At 38.2% G+C, this 13,210-nt stretch overlaps 1 protein-coding gene across 2 annotated transcripts; it reads right to left on the reverse strand.

Annotated features, from left to right (window-relative positions):
- Positions 1-9: 9 nt before the first annotated feature.
- LOC129253501 (ionotropic receptor 93a) lies at positions 10-11,447 on the reverse strand. 2 transcript variants are annotated; one of them, XM_054891912.1, is made up of 14 exons: positions 11,323-11,447; positions 11,103-11,255; positions 5,404-5,540; positions 5,228-5,336; positions 4,613-5,154; positions 4,447-4,555; positions 1,858-2,003; positions 1,596-1,778; positions 1,448-1,516; positions 1,224-1,379; positions 1,013-1,163; positions 727-947; positions 249-666; positions 10-189 (listed from the first exon to the last, which is right to left on the reverse strand). In XM_054891912.1, exons 1-14 carry the CDS (start codon positions 11,438-11,440, stop codon positions 101-103), a joined length of 2,601 nt encoding a protein of 866 aa, XP_054747887.1. In that variant the 5' UTR covers positions 11,441-11,447; the 3' UTR covers positions 10-100. The 2 variants fall into 2 exon arrangements, with proteins under 2 accessions (XP_054747887.1, XP_054747886.1); XM_054891911.1 differs by having other exon boundaries at positions 249-669.
- Between the last annotated feature and the right edge of the window lie 1,763 nt (positions 11,448-13,210).

The following is a 13,210-nucleotide window of genomic DNA, read 5'->3' on the forward strand; positions in this document are numbered from 1 at the left end:
TGCCAACTGTTTCAATATTATTTCAAGTGCTTTTAACAAGAGTTTATTTAGAGAGACATAGTGTGTATTGTACATAAATTTTCCACAAAGATTAAATATTCTAATATGCAAAAGCGGCTTTCTTTCTCTCAACGAAGTACCATCGGTACCAATATTCGCAGAATAGTACGAACAAAGCTATCATGAAACCTGGAAAAATTTAATATTTAGCGCAGAAAAATTGGCAAATGACAAAAAATAAATCGTACCAAACAACAGCACCATAAAGCAGCCTTGCATATCATTTAAGTTCACTTTATGGTTCATTATTTGACGCATACCGCCATGACCGCCGCATTTGTCCATCGAGGGTAAATTTATCTGGTGCCAACGCTCTATGAAGCCCATTTGAAACATACGCACTATTCTGTCGTTGATTAATTGCAGATAGGGACTGCCTCTTGGAACGAGCAAGCCAATCTGCTCGTCAACAAAATTTTCACGCCCCAATGAGAACTTGCAATCCTTGTCTTTTTCAAACTGTCTTTGGATAATCAATTGCAGATTGATACGCCAGTCGATGTTAATGCGTTTACCTTGCTGTACGGCGTTAATATCCTCACCTTGAAGATTATTGTATATGATAGAGCGTTGTACGTAGTTACGGAAGTCGTCGCGGGTAGTGATCTGCTGTTATTTTAGATTAGTTGTATATTCATAATATTGATTATAGTATTACCCACTTACTGTTGAATACTTCTCGAAATAAGAACCATTCCGTAACCCAAATTGTTGAATATCTTTTGAGGTAAATATCTGAAAAAAGTAATCTATGCCTGCTTGAAACTGTGGAAAAGTGAGAAAGGCAACTAAGTTTCCACTGTATGTCGTCACAAGAACAATGACAACAATCCACCATACACCGATCACCAGTCGACCACTATCGGCTTTGGGTAAATACATGCCACCTTGTAAAGTCAAAAATAGAAGTCTATGAATTAACAAAAAGTATGCCAATTTGGAATTATTGTACCCTGTTGTAGCAGCGCTCCATAAATGTACCAAAAACAACTATTGAGCGTACTGAGTCCATTTATGCGCAAATGATCCTTAGGCACAAAGCGATTGATGAAGTACAACACAGGCGCCGTGATAATAATAATTGCCACCAGACAACCCCATATCTATAGCGATTATAAAGGTTTTCTTTGATTTTTTAATTGTAACTTGTTTGTCTTACTCACCTCGGCTGTAAAGGGCGCAGTGAAGAGATAGATGCGACTAACTTCATCTGGCTGTCTAGAGATTAACGCATATGTTTGCACGCTTATTGGTATCGTGTAGTTAAATGATTTTTTATCTGGCTCATCGATGGTAGCAGCCAAAGCGGCCATGAAGAACTGTAGTTAAGAAGGAATGAAGAATTTTTGTAATGTTTTGTAAAAGATGTTATTTTGCTTTTACTCACATTGCTCGATTGCATTACTTCAATTACTCGATAGGGTATATTGAATGTCAATGAACCCAAGAGATCATCCTACAATTAGAAGTATTTATTCAAAAATATTTTTTGGAAACAGTTTTTTTTGCATGTTATAGTGAAAATGTATTCATACCGTGACATTGCCAATCTGCTGCGCATCCTCGCCAGCTAAATCAACAGCAGTTACCTTGATTTCATGGAGGTTATAGGAAAAATTTAGCATTCGACTCATTTCTTTAAGGATTTCCATAACAATACCGCTGTGCCGGACAATCTTACCACTGCTGTCGTGCTCCAGTATTTGCCACGGCGGGCTCTTCAAATTAGTAAAAAAGAATTAAAAAAAATAATAAATAGACTTGGCATAGGAAACATATCGCTCAGATATGACTTACATGCACCGTCAGAATATCTAATGTAACGTTGCGAAAGAAGTGTTCTATATGTGGAAACATCACCTCTTGTGTTATAAATCCCAATATCGGCGTCCAGTAGCCAACATCTATGAATTCAAAATTTTTATTGCGTGTATCGCGGAGCTCTGCAGAATGGAAACGAAAACATGTACATATGCATTTTTAGTCATTAATAAATTAAGTCTCAGATAGTAGATATTTTAAAGGCAAGATGATTTATTGGCATACGTAAATTATTCCTTAATTTGTGTGTATGTATGTGCATATGAATGCAGGCAGGTACATACATAAGTATAGTAAAGGCTCTCATAGGCGGTTGTTCCATTGCTGTTGTCGTACATGAATTCTCATGAATTCTGGTGAAGTAACAGTCCCGTCAGGTGTACGGGCAACAGCGCAGTTCCAGTTGTTATTTTGTTGTTACTGTTGTCACGGTTCAAAAAAACCCAGCGAAGAGCGCAGTGAAGTCATCGGTTGACGTCGTCTATCTCATCTAACGGAAGGCCCGGAAAATGACTGTTTCGACGAGTTGGTATTAAATGAGTACTTTTAAATGGACATGTGGATAGCGTCGTGCGGTGTACCTTTACATACCGGACATATGTTGAACTTGTCTGAGTCAATTCTGACGCATCTAGAAGGGGACTTAGCTTCCAGTAAGTGCTTACTGGGGTGGTTCCTACAGCTGCACTCCAGCAAGAACTGTTAGCTGAGCATAAAGTTAAGGTCCAGGCCTCACCTGGGGACATGGCCTGGTTAACCTGTTCACGGACGGCTCGAAGTTGGACGGTAGGGTTGGAGGAGGAGTATTCTACAAAGAGCTCCCCATCAAACTCAAATTCAGGTTACCGTATCACTGTCAGAGTCGCAATTAAAGAAGCAGCTAACTGGCTACTTACTTGTGTAATAACTGTTAAGAACGTAAATATTTACTCCGATAGCCCAGCGGCAATTAGGGCCCTGGGCTCTATTATGCTGCACTCGAAACTGGTCAGAGAGAGCCTGGTCTCACTTTCGATTGCATCAGAATTCTTCGACATAAGGTTAATCTGGGTACCTGGTACTCTACTCCTGGAATGATGGGTTTTGCACCAACTCAGCGAGCACTGGGCAAGTACACCAACGTGTAAGGTCGCGAAATCCTTCTAGCCACGTTTTGATCGGAGGCGTTCGAGAAAATTCTGAGGATGACAAAATCTCAGCTCTCAAATTTCGTGAGCATCCTCATGGGGCACTATCCGCGGGGTACACGTGCCGTGAGACTCCGAATTATTTCGAGTCCTTTTTGCATTAGCTGTATGGAGGATGAGGGGAAATCATCTCAGCACCTGCTCCTTAGCTACCACGCTCTCGCGGGACTAAGATTTAAGCATCTTGGTTCTCACTTTTTTTGCGCCTGCTGACATAGCAGGTCTTGATATCAGAAATATGATGAATTTCATCAGCAGTATAAAGCGGCTAACACAGCCGCAAATTAGCCACAGTTCATAGCCCACAAATACTCCACCCAAACTTTTATCTGCTTGCTGCATAATTCAAAACCAACCGGCCGATTCCCGTAATGCCATCAGTAACATTTCTTGGTCTTTCCTTAAAGGGCTAAGGGCTGGCGTCTTCAGGTTTTTGTTGCGGTTTTGAACCTTGCAAGCAAGATATCGAAAGTAGGGGTATTTATCGGCCGAATCGGTGTATTGTAGACTTTGACTTCAAGTGAAAGGATGACCAGCTTCGACTATTCTGTAAACAAGGCCCCTGTGGATTAAGTGAAGAAGCTTGAAGATTCCTTGCCATGAAGAAGCGAGAAAGATTGGAGAGGTAATCTTTCACTTTGGAACTCGAGTTATCGATGTTGTTGCCGGACGCTAATGTAGAAGAATTGTCAGCGTATGAGATCGAGGAAACTAACTTTGGTCGTTGAAGAAATATAGGTTTTGAAGTTGGAAAGCAAGGCGGAAGGACACCGCTTTGATATCTACACCCAATGATCCAAAAAATTTATTTGCCCTCCGCCTAATTTTGTAGTGTTTTCGAATCAAAAATGTTTGCTATCACCAAAAGTCGTTGCGTTTTGAAGCCCTGCCAATTGAGAGTTCTAATTCTAGGGACTAGTTCAGTAACCAACTCTTGGTTGTTTTGATATGGACCCCTAGATATCGAAACATGTCCTGAGTTATCTAAAGAAGGTTCTTGGAAAATGGTAACTTAGAAACTGACCCATCACCTAAAAATAACTATAAATAGGGGAATTTGCTTTCAACACCAACAATGGCAAACCTCCGAATGTATTTTTTGTCATGAAAAAGCTGCTCTTAAATACTTCTTGAGTAAGGATGAACATAAAGTGGATAAATATATTTTAAAAATTCGAAAGGTCTGCAGCAGTGTTGTTCGCGTAAAAGTTCAATTGCACAAAAAACCAAGCCGCATAAGAAACTCCAGATAAAGAAGCTCGGCCAAATTCTACCTACGGGATCCTTGGACAAATTTCTTAACTTGCTTCGAATGGTTTATTTTTTCTTAAACGATATGCAACTTATGTTCAAAATATGCCTTAGGCACTACGTTTACCTTTATTAGATTGATATTTACGATGCTCTTCGCTTTTCCCCCAGGATAATGCCGTTTCAATTTTCCAATACGAACAGCTGCCACATTTTCCGTTTGTCCTAAGATAGTCCTGTGATAAATTAAGTGATTATTTCTTAAACAAGTTGTTCAATTCTTTTACTCATACTTTCATATAACCCAGTATTTCGTCTTGCTTCTCCTGCTTGGTGTACCTTATAGCTTCCCATTCCTCATCTGAAATCTCGCCATAGATTGATTGCTCCTCAACAATCATACGCGAAATGGATGTAACAAATGCCATAGACAATTCAGCGAGTGTACAATTAATAGAGCTGATGCAAGTCGGTGTTGTTGAGTTCAAGATGAACGCAATATTGGCGCCCTCCCCCAAACTTTGTGTCACCGACATGGCGTCGTAGCTACGCTTCTGCTCGCTCATCACAAAGAAGGCCCATTGATTGTACGCATGAAACAATTCCATACTAGAAGCCGTTTCCACGATATCTTCATAAAATTTAGAGACCACAATAAATTGCCGAGGCGTATGTGCCTGATCCTGGAAATGGGTCAACGTTTGGCGTATGGCGGTGCGCTTTCTTTGGCTGCGCAATGAATCATCGATCTTATAGAGCAGCAGAGAGAATGGCGTAATGTGATTTTTGGCGCTTTCATGCACCACCGATTCCACCAATGTGGGATTGTCATTCACTTTTGTGGGGCGAGGGGGTAGAGAAACAGATGAAAAACTGATGCGATTCTGGAAATTTTTCTTGTTACTTACATATTGACTGATCGATCAGCAAAGTGGCCGTTTTCCAACGCAATATTCGCTGAACCTTTATGTCAAAAATAATCTGCGACAACTCCTGGCCTTCATCGAGTATTGGAATCTAGAAAAGAAAATCGAAAATTTTTTCTTGTGTAAATATTCGTTGTAAAGTGATTTTCTTTTTGTACCATAATGGCTCGATTTAACGGCAGCCGGGGGCAATTGGCATCTGTTATAGCTATTAGTAGTATGGAAGCCTGTTGGGTGGACTCATAGAAACGCCAAGTACTCTTGCAGTCGGTCACTGTGATAGCAGCAAGAAAATCTGAAATGTTTAATTTTTAGTGAAATGACAAATGAATGAAGGATGCAAATCAAAAATCGACATTGCTTGCCATTAAGCATAAGCTCCAATAACTTAAATTACAACTAACTATAATATTATTGCCTTAAAGCTCATACTTATCGCTGAAAAAATTTTATAGTAATAATAATAATAAAAATACCAGTCAAACGGTTAGACGCGATAGAAGTGAAACCTTCCGTAAAACAAACTGAGAGAGAATGAGACGAAAGCAGCATTAGGGGCGGGATAATTATAGGTTCATTATAATATTGCTATAAAGTTCATATTTTATTTTCTTCATTTTATTATTATTCATCCTTAATGTTTTCAATTTCAACAAATGATACGAGTGGCTTATGATAGCTAAAATATGATACAAATGCTTTGGTTTCGATGTTGTCAACATATCTTTGAAATACCGCGTCAATGGTTGTTTTTGATCGTGTTGTCGATTCAGTGCGATTGTTACACATTTTTAAATTGAATGTTGTATTGAGAAAGTCAATTAAAGGAACCGATGTGTCCAATGCAAAATTTCCGTTAAAATCGCCACTTAAAATCATTGGAACTTTATCGTAATCTTTTCTAAGTATCCGCGATACTTCTGGTGTATACAGGGTTGGCCATATTAAACTGACCCATGTGATTATTAAAAAAATATGGAAAAAGAAACATTTTTTTGTGTTTCATTGTGAAAAACATTTAATTTAGTTCAAGGAGATTCGTTTACATCACTTTTTGAATATGATATCGCGCAAGTGGTCGCCCTTAGCTCGTATAGCGTAATGTGCCCGTTTTTCGGCGTTTTCCATAGTTTTGGCCAGCGTCTCGGCCGATATGGCGGCTATTTCCCGTCGGATATTGGCCTTAAGTGCGCCTAGTGTCTTTGGCTTGTTGACGTAAACCTTAGATTTCAAATTACAGTAAAACGTTATAGGGTTACTCAATGGGTCAGTTTAATATGGCCAACCCTGTACTTTATTAAATTTTCGTGAATGAATTCCGTGATGCTATTTATTGATTTTTTTTCTGTCGATATTCACGACACTTTTCTGCATTATTTTTCGGCATAATTGCGGTAAATATTTAAAAATGAAAATATTTACGAATATAAAAATACACACGCGGTTGCTATTATGAGCGTCTCCAGCAAAACCTGCGTGACCGAAACTCTAACACAATTACATTTTTTTGAATGTTACAAACACATATGCACGCAGGTTTTGCTGGGGCGTGACCGAAACTCTAACACAATTACACATATGCACTCGTATTTGTTTGAAAATCGACTTTTTTTTTTGGTTCTCCGTCACCTTTGGAAAATGTGTAAACAGTAAGCAAACTTTATTCTTATATTTTTCCTCATTTTTGCATCAGTAAAATTAAACAAACGCCGTAGCCGAATGGGTTGGTGCGTGACTACTATTCAGAATTCACAGAGAGAACGTCAGTTCGAATCTCGGTGAAAACACCAAAATTAAGGAAAACTATTTTTCTAAAAGCGCTCACCCCTCAGCAGGCAATGGCAAAACACCGAGTGTATTTCTGCTATGAAAAAAAGCTCCTCATAAACATATCATAAAATAAAATAAAATAACTGTATAAAAAAATTTTTTTTCTTGTGATTCGAACCAAGGATTTTGGATCGGAAGCTCACATTGCTAGCCGCTCGGCTATCGCGCCATGCTGTGGGCGCTGGCCTAAAAGTTATTTAGTTCGTCGCTACGTTTATATAAACATATAATACAACGCTTCGTAGCCAAGAATGTCGCTTTTTTCGTTTCACTTTTTCTCAAATCACTCCCAACGATTCTAAAGAAGTTTTCACTTCAATAACTCTTTTTGTTTTATTTAACTGGCGCTTAAACAGTTAACTTTGCTCTCATCGTGCTATAGTCAATTCTATGTAGTTCCTGATTAAAATTTTCTTTTATTTAAAACCTTCCATTTGAAAATACGAAAAGCTATCCCACAAATATAGAAGGTGCTACATTACAGTCATCATTTCTTAAGATCATCGATATTTAGCTATCGGTGGTGATAAATCTAACCAGTTAGAATTAATTCTGAAAGTGTTTCAAGAGGTATTTAAGTGCTTGATTTAGAGCAGTAAAAATGCTTCCTCTAAATACTCCAGCTATGCACAGAACAATAAGTTATGAGGAGTGGTGTGCTATTCTATGCATCTTTCTCATCGTCCAAATCCCCATTGAAAGGGTGCTCTCGTATATGCCATTCGATCAGGAAAGATGTAAAACAAAGTGGCGCAAAAATAATTACCTTATCGGAAAATTTATAATTTTTGCAAATGGCGTCGCACGTCAATCGTATTTCACACTTATGAACTAGACAGCTGCAGTATACAGACAAGTAATGGAGCGCGTAAAGGCCAAAATAAAGATTTTCCTCAATGCAAATAACTGTTTTGTTTAGTAAAATGTTATTAAAAAAAATTGATGATAATATTGCGCCACTACTATTAGAATCTAATAAAACAAGAAATGTCCTTCGTTGCCAAAAAAATATATGCTTTTTGTAACAGCTTAATTATTCACTATACATTTTTGAGGTTTTTTCTGAAGATGCAGTCCTTAGCCTATTGTAAATTCGGCTCGTTCCGGCAAAGTATACCCGATTGCTACAGGACTATATTACGTATATATGTATATATACACGGATCCTCTGAGGGTCAGTTGAATCGACCACTTCATTGCTGTCCTTATATATTTTTCTCAATGAAAAAAGCGTTGCCATTTATACTCGTAGTATATGATATTTTACGCATTTGCAACACTACGTGAGATGAGCAGTAATTTGATATTTTGAGTTGAGTATTTATGAGTTGAACAATTAATCTCGCCTAAAAGATGGAATTAACTTGTGAAAATTTTCCTGCTTTTTTTCAGCTTTTGACGTTGAAGTATCAAACTTAGCCACTATGAAAAGCTGATACAACGAGCTCCAACGTTGTAGGTTGAATTTTGTGAAGGCCGCCCAAAAACGGTTGTTGTGCTACAAATAATCGATGCTCTACGTGAAGTGATAACGCAAAATCCTTATGTGATATATCGCGAGATAGAGGCTTCCTTGGGAATGGCATACATTTAATATTACATGAACATTTGGTCAGCAAGAAGATTTGTTTGCATTGGATATCACACAATTTGACAATCGCCCCATAAAAGGGCTCGTGTCGATGTAAAAAAATGGTGAAGAAATTCAGCCGCGATGATTCAAAGCACATCATGACATCGTATCAGGTGATGAATTTTGGATCCATTCATATGAGCCGAAAAAAACAGCAATCGACATTATGGGTATTCCAGGACGAGCTTGTTTCGAGGTGTGTTCAAAAAGTTTCTCGAATTTTAAATTTTCGCAGGTTAAATATATTCGAATTTCGATTTTTTTGTGGCGATATGTTGGTACTCATGTCTCTCACTCATGTCGACGAGTTCGGCCATTTTGAATGTTCAGCTAATTGTTGGCAGCTGCTTTGCTTGCACGAGTTTTGGCTCGTCTTCGATTTTTACCTATTCAAAAATATGGATCCAACAACCTGCATCAAATTTTGTGTGAAAAACGAAATTAAGTGCGCGGATGAATTCCGAATGTTGATTGTGTCATACGGAGAAGCTACTTTGGACCAAAACAACGTTTATCGGTGATACAAAATGTTCTCAGAAGGCCGAGAAGATGTGAATGACGAAAAGCGTGCCGGACGCCCGAGCACTTTAACATTAGACGAAAAAATTGACGAAGTGAAGATAATGGTATTGGCCAATCATCGAATCACCGTTAGAGAAGTTGCTGAGGACCTAGACATATCGATTGGGTCGTGCCATTCGATTTTTTTCAATGATTTGGTCGCCGCAAAATTCGTACCAAAACTGCTCAATTTCGACCAAAAGCAGCATCGCATGAACATTGCTAATGACATGTTGGACTCTGTCCGCGACAACCCAAACTTACTTCAGAGGGTCATAACTGGTGACGAATCGTGGGTTTATGGCTATGACGTGGAAGCGAAAGCTCAAGAATCTCAATGAAAGCTGCCGCACGAACCAAGACCGAAAAAAGCGCGCCAAGTTTGGCTTATTTTTTTGCTTATTGTTTTCTTCGATTGCAGGGGCGTTGTGCAACATGAGTTTTTGCCACAGAGTAAAACGGTCAATAATGAATATTACCTGCAAGTTACGCCCGGATTTGTGGAAGAACAAAAAGTGGCTCTTGCATCACGATAACGCCCCTGCTCACACATTGTTGTTTGTGCGCGACTTTTTGGCCAAAAACAACACACTAATGATGCCACAGCCACCGTATTCCCCAGATCTGGCCCTCTGTGACTTTTTCTTGTTTCCGAAACTGAAGAGGCCCATGAAAGGATGACGCTACACTACGATTGACGAGATAAAGACGGCATCGAAGGAGGAGCTGAACAAGATAAAAAAATGATTTTTTGAAGTGCTTCGAAGATTGGAAAAAACGTTGGCACAAGTACATAATATCTCATGGGGATTACTTTGAAGGGGACAAAATAGATATTAATGAATAAATAAATATTTTGAAAAAAAACACAAAATTCGCGATACTTTTTCAACACACCTCGTACAACAAACATTGTTTGCAGACGATGCACCTCAAAACAAAGGGCCGCCTATTTTTTCGAAAAAGCTGGTAATGACCAACTGTAACACTAGAGAAACTCAAAACAGCCAATTCTAATTGGTACACAGCCATTTGTTTGCCAAAAGTTTTTGGATAATTATGGAAAACCAACCACCGTTGGGAAGGAAAACATCTGGCACTAGGCTTCAGCCAGAGTTAAAGGAAGTTATATATAATCGCCGAAGACGAATTATCCTTCACCTTCAGTGTTTTAGAGCACTTAAAAGACCGAATTAATGGGCCATCCACCTTTCAGTCCTTATTTGGCACCTAATAATTCCTTTTTGTACCCTAACATCAAAATTTGCTAGGTAAACATTTTTCAATGCTTGAAGAAGGTGTAAAACCTTTAAATAGCTTGTTTTGGTAGTATCCAAGTCAAGCGAATGCAGAAGTGTATTGACTTCTAAGGAGAATATTTTAAACAACAATGAAACCATTTTCATGCCAGTGCAACTCTCGGTTTCCATGTTTAGAGCTACGATTTTGGACTAGCAGAATGGAGTCACCGCTTTGCTGTTGAACTCGATACTATTCTTATTGGGCGCATAAACAGTACACATTTTATTATCCGCCTGATCTGACTTTTCAGTTTAATAGTTCTGGAGAATGAAACGAAATTTCTCTTTTCACCTCTATTTTGGAGCGCTGTAACACGCAAATGAGCTTCACTGAACACAAAACTGTCAAAGTACTTTTTTTTATTCTACGATATATTCTGTATCACCCAATGCAATGCACACACCGTGAAATATGGTTCACTAACTAAACCTAGTGGAAAATGGTTAGAACTTTTTACATGGCCTAATATTATTTTTTATTTCAAAATAAAACCTTAATATTCAATATATAAACGGCAGTTTATTTACTTACCTTTTTTTAATGCTATTTGATTCCATGAGTAGTATTTCACTTCGATGCCACCATTTTTTAGATTTTCACGAATAATATCACCCAGAATTTTTTGAAAATTAGCCAAAATATTTTCACCACGTCGGTGCATATATTCCTGATCCACTACTACGGCTGTAGATAAGAAAATTTAAAGCTTTTGTTTTTCTTACACTTGAAAAGTAACAATAATTTCATTTACCCAAAGAGGCGTTAGCAGTTAGAAATGAAGAGAAGTCATTGGCCTCAACATTTTTAGGCAGCAGTACAAAGAGGCACAGAGGCAGGATAATCGACCATATTGAAGTGTGAAAGCGCATCGCTTTATTTGTCAGCACTCTAAAACTAACTAAGCACTTCAGTGAATACGAATGGGGTTTTAACTCAAAAATTAACCACGAATGGATTGAATGCTATAATAATTGGGAAGGAGGTTAAATAAAACGCAGGTATATCGTACAAAAGGATAGCTGAAAAAAATATTTATTAATTTCTGATTGCATTTTGCGTGCGCCTAACTAACACAACAAAATACTCATATATGCACATTAGGCTGGGTCGATTTGTGTGACAGAAAATTGTATATTAGACAATCTTGTTTAAAAAAATATTACTTTTTTACACTGAAAATTTAGTTTTTGCTTTAAGTATCTGGATATGTAACACAAATCTATTCTTCAATTCACAACTCTCTTATTATACTCCGAAAAATATTTTGGCTATGCGCACTTTCTTTAGCTTTGGATAATATTTTGAAGCAACCGCAGTATTGGTTTCTTAATTATTAGTTTTGAGCATAATTTGTTGAACTTTTTTAGTTCATACGATTTGGTAGTCAACAATCGCTCAGCCCTAATGTTGCCTATTGCCCATGAACCGTGTTGTGGAAGAGAGCATAGGCCAGATTGGCATTGTTAATATTTAACGATTGAAATTGAAAGAATAGCCATTGCACTGCGAGCCGAAGAATACCCGTGCACATCTACAAATGTACATATAAACACATTCATATGTAGTACATGTATCCTCACTTAGCAGAGTGTGCATGAAGGTGTGAATTAAATAGCAGAGTAGGGTTTAAGAGTGGTAACTAACAAATGCATCGCAGGATTTTGCTATAGGTAATTGTTGTATTGTGGCTGAATAAAAAGAACTTCAATTTAAAAAAAAAATTTAAATGAGAAGGTTGATTAGGGGCACCAAATACAGGGCACCAAATTTTCACCCGTCCAAATATTAATGGACAAACTCTCTCACTTTCCCCCAGTGCAAAGTACTTAGGGGTAATTCTGGACTCCAAACTTGGCTTAAACATTGAAGAACGAATAAGGGAAGCAGAAATTGCTTTATATGTCTGTAAATGCATACTTTCAAGAAGATGAGGTCTTCAACCTAAGTATACATTATGGTTGAATAAGGTGGTTTTACGACCACTTTTATCGTATGGATCGGTAGTTTGGTGGAAAACTCTAGGGAGAGATTAAAAAATCAAATTACTTGGCAAAATACAAAGGTCAGCCTGTGCAATAAGCCATGTCCTAGCCAGGCTCTTAATGCTTTGACAACTTTATTCCGAAAGATCTGCATTTGAAAAAGATGGCAACCATGAGTGTATTTAGGTTAAATGAAATGGGTCGCTGAAAAAAAAAACACTTTTCGTCATGCCAGTCTATTATTGGGACAAACTCAGTACACCTCGCAGAGGACTGATTACGTCATCCCGACGGTAACATTCATTAGGAATTTTACCACTTTATTTCCATTTAAGGAGGAATGGACTAAGGGATTCTTACTAAACAACTTCCACACTACAGCCTATACAGATGGCTCGAAAATGCATTGCGGTGTTGGGCTCATAGACTTCGAATTGCAAAATCTGTGCGTCTTCCCAATACTTGCAGTGTCTTCCTGGCGGTGGTACTGGTAATAGGGGAAGCTTGCAGGTTATTAATCGTATACTTTTCTTTTAAGGGAAAACCACAATGGTTAATTCCAGAGTAAAATCCCTAAACAGGCTACAGAGAAGTGTGTGCTTGGGTATCACAGGTGCCATAAGTACGACATCTGGTGATGCCCTTAATGCCATTCTG

The sequence above is a fragment of the Anastrepha obliqua genome, chromosome 1, assembly GCF_027943255.1.
Source record: "Anastrepha obliqua isolate idAnaObli1 chromosome 1, idAnaObli1_1.0, whole genome shotgun sequence".
In the NCBI taxonomy this organism is placed as follows: Eukaryota; Metazoa; Arthropoda; class Insecta; order Diptera; family Tephritidae; genus Anastrepha; species Anastrepha obliqua.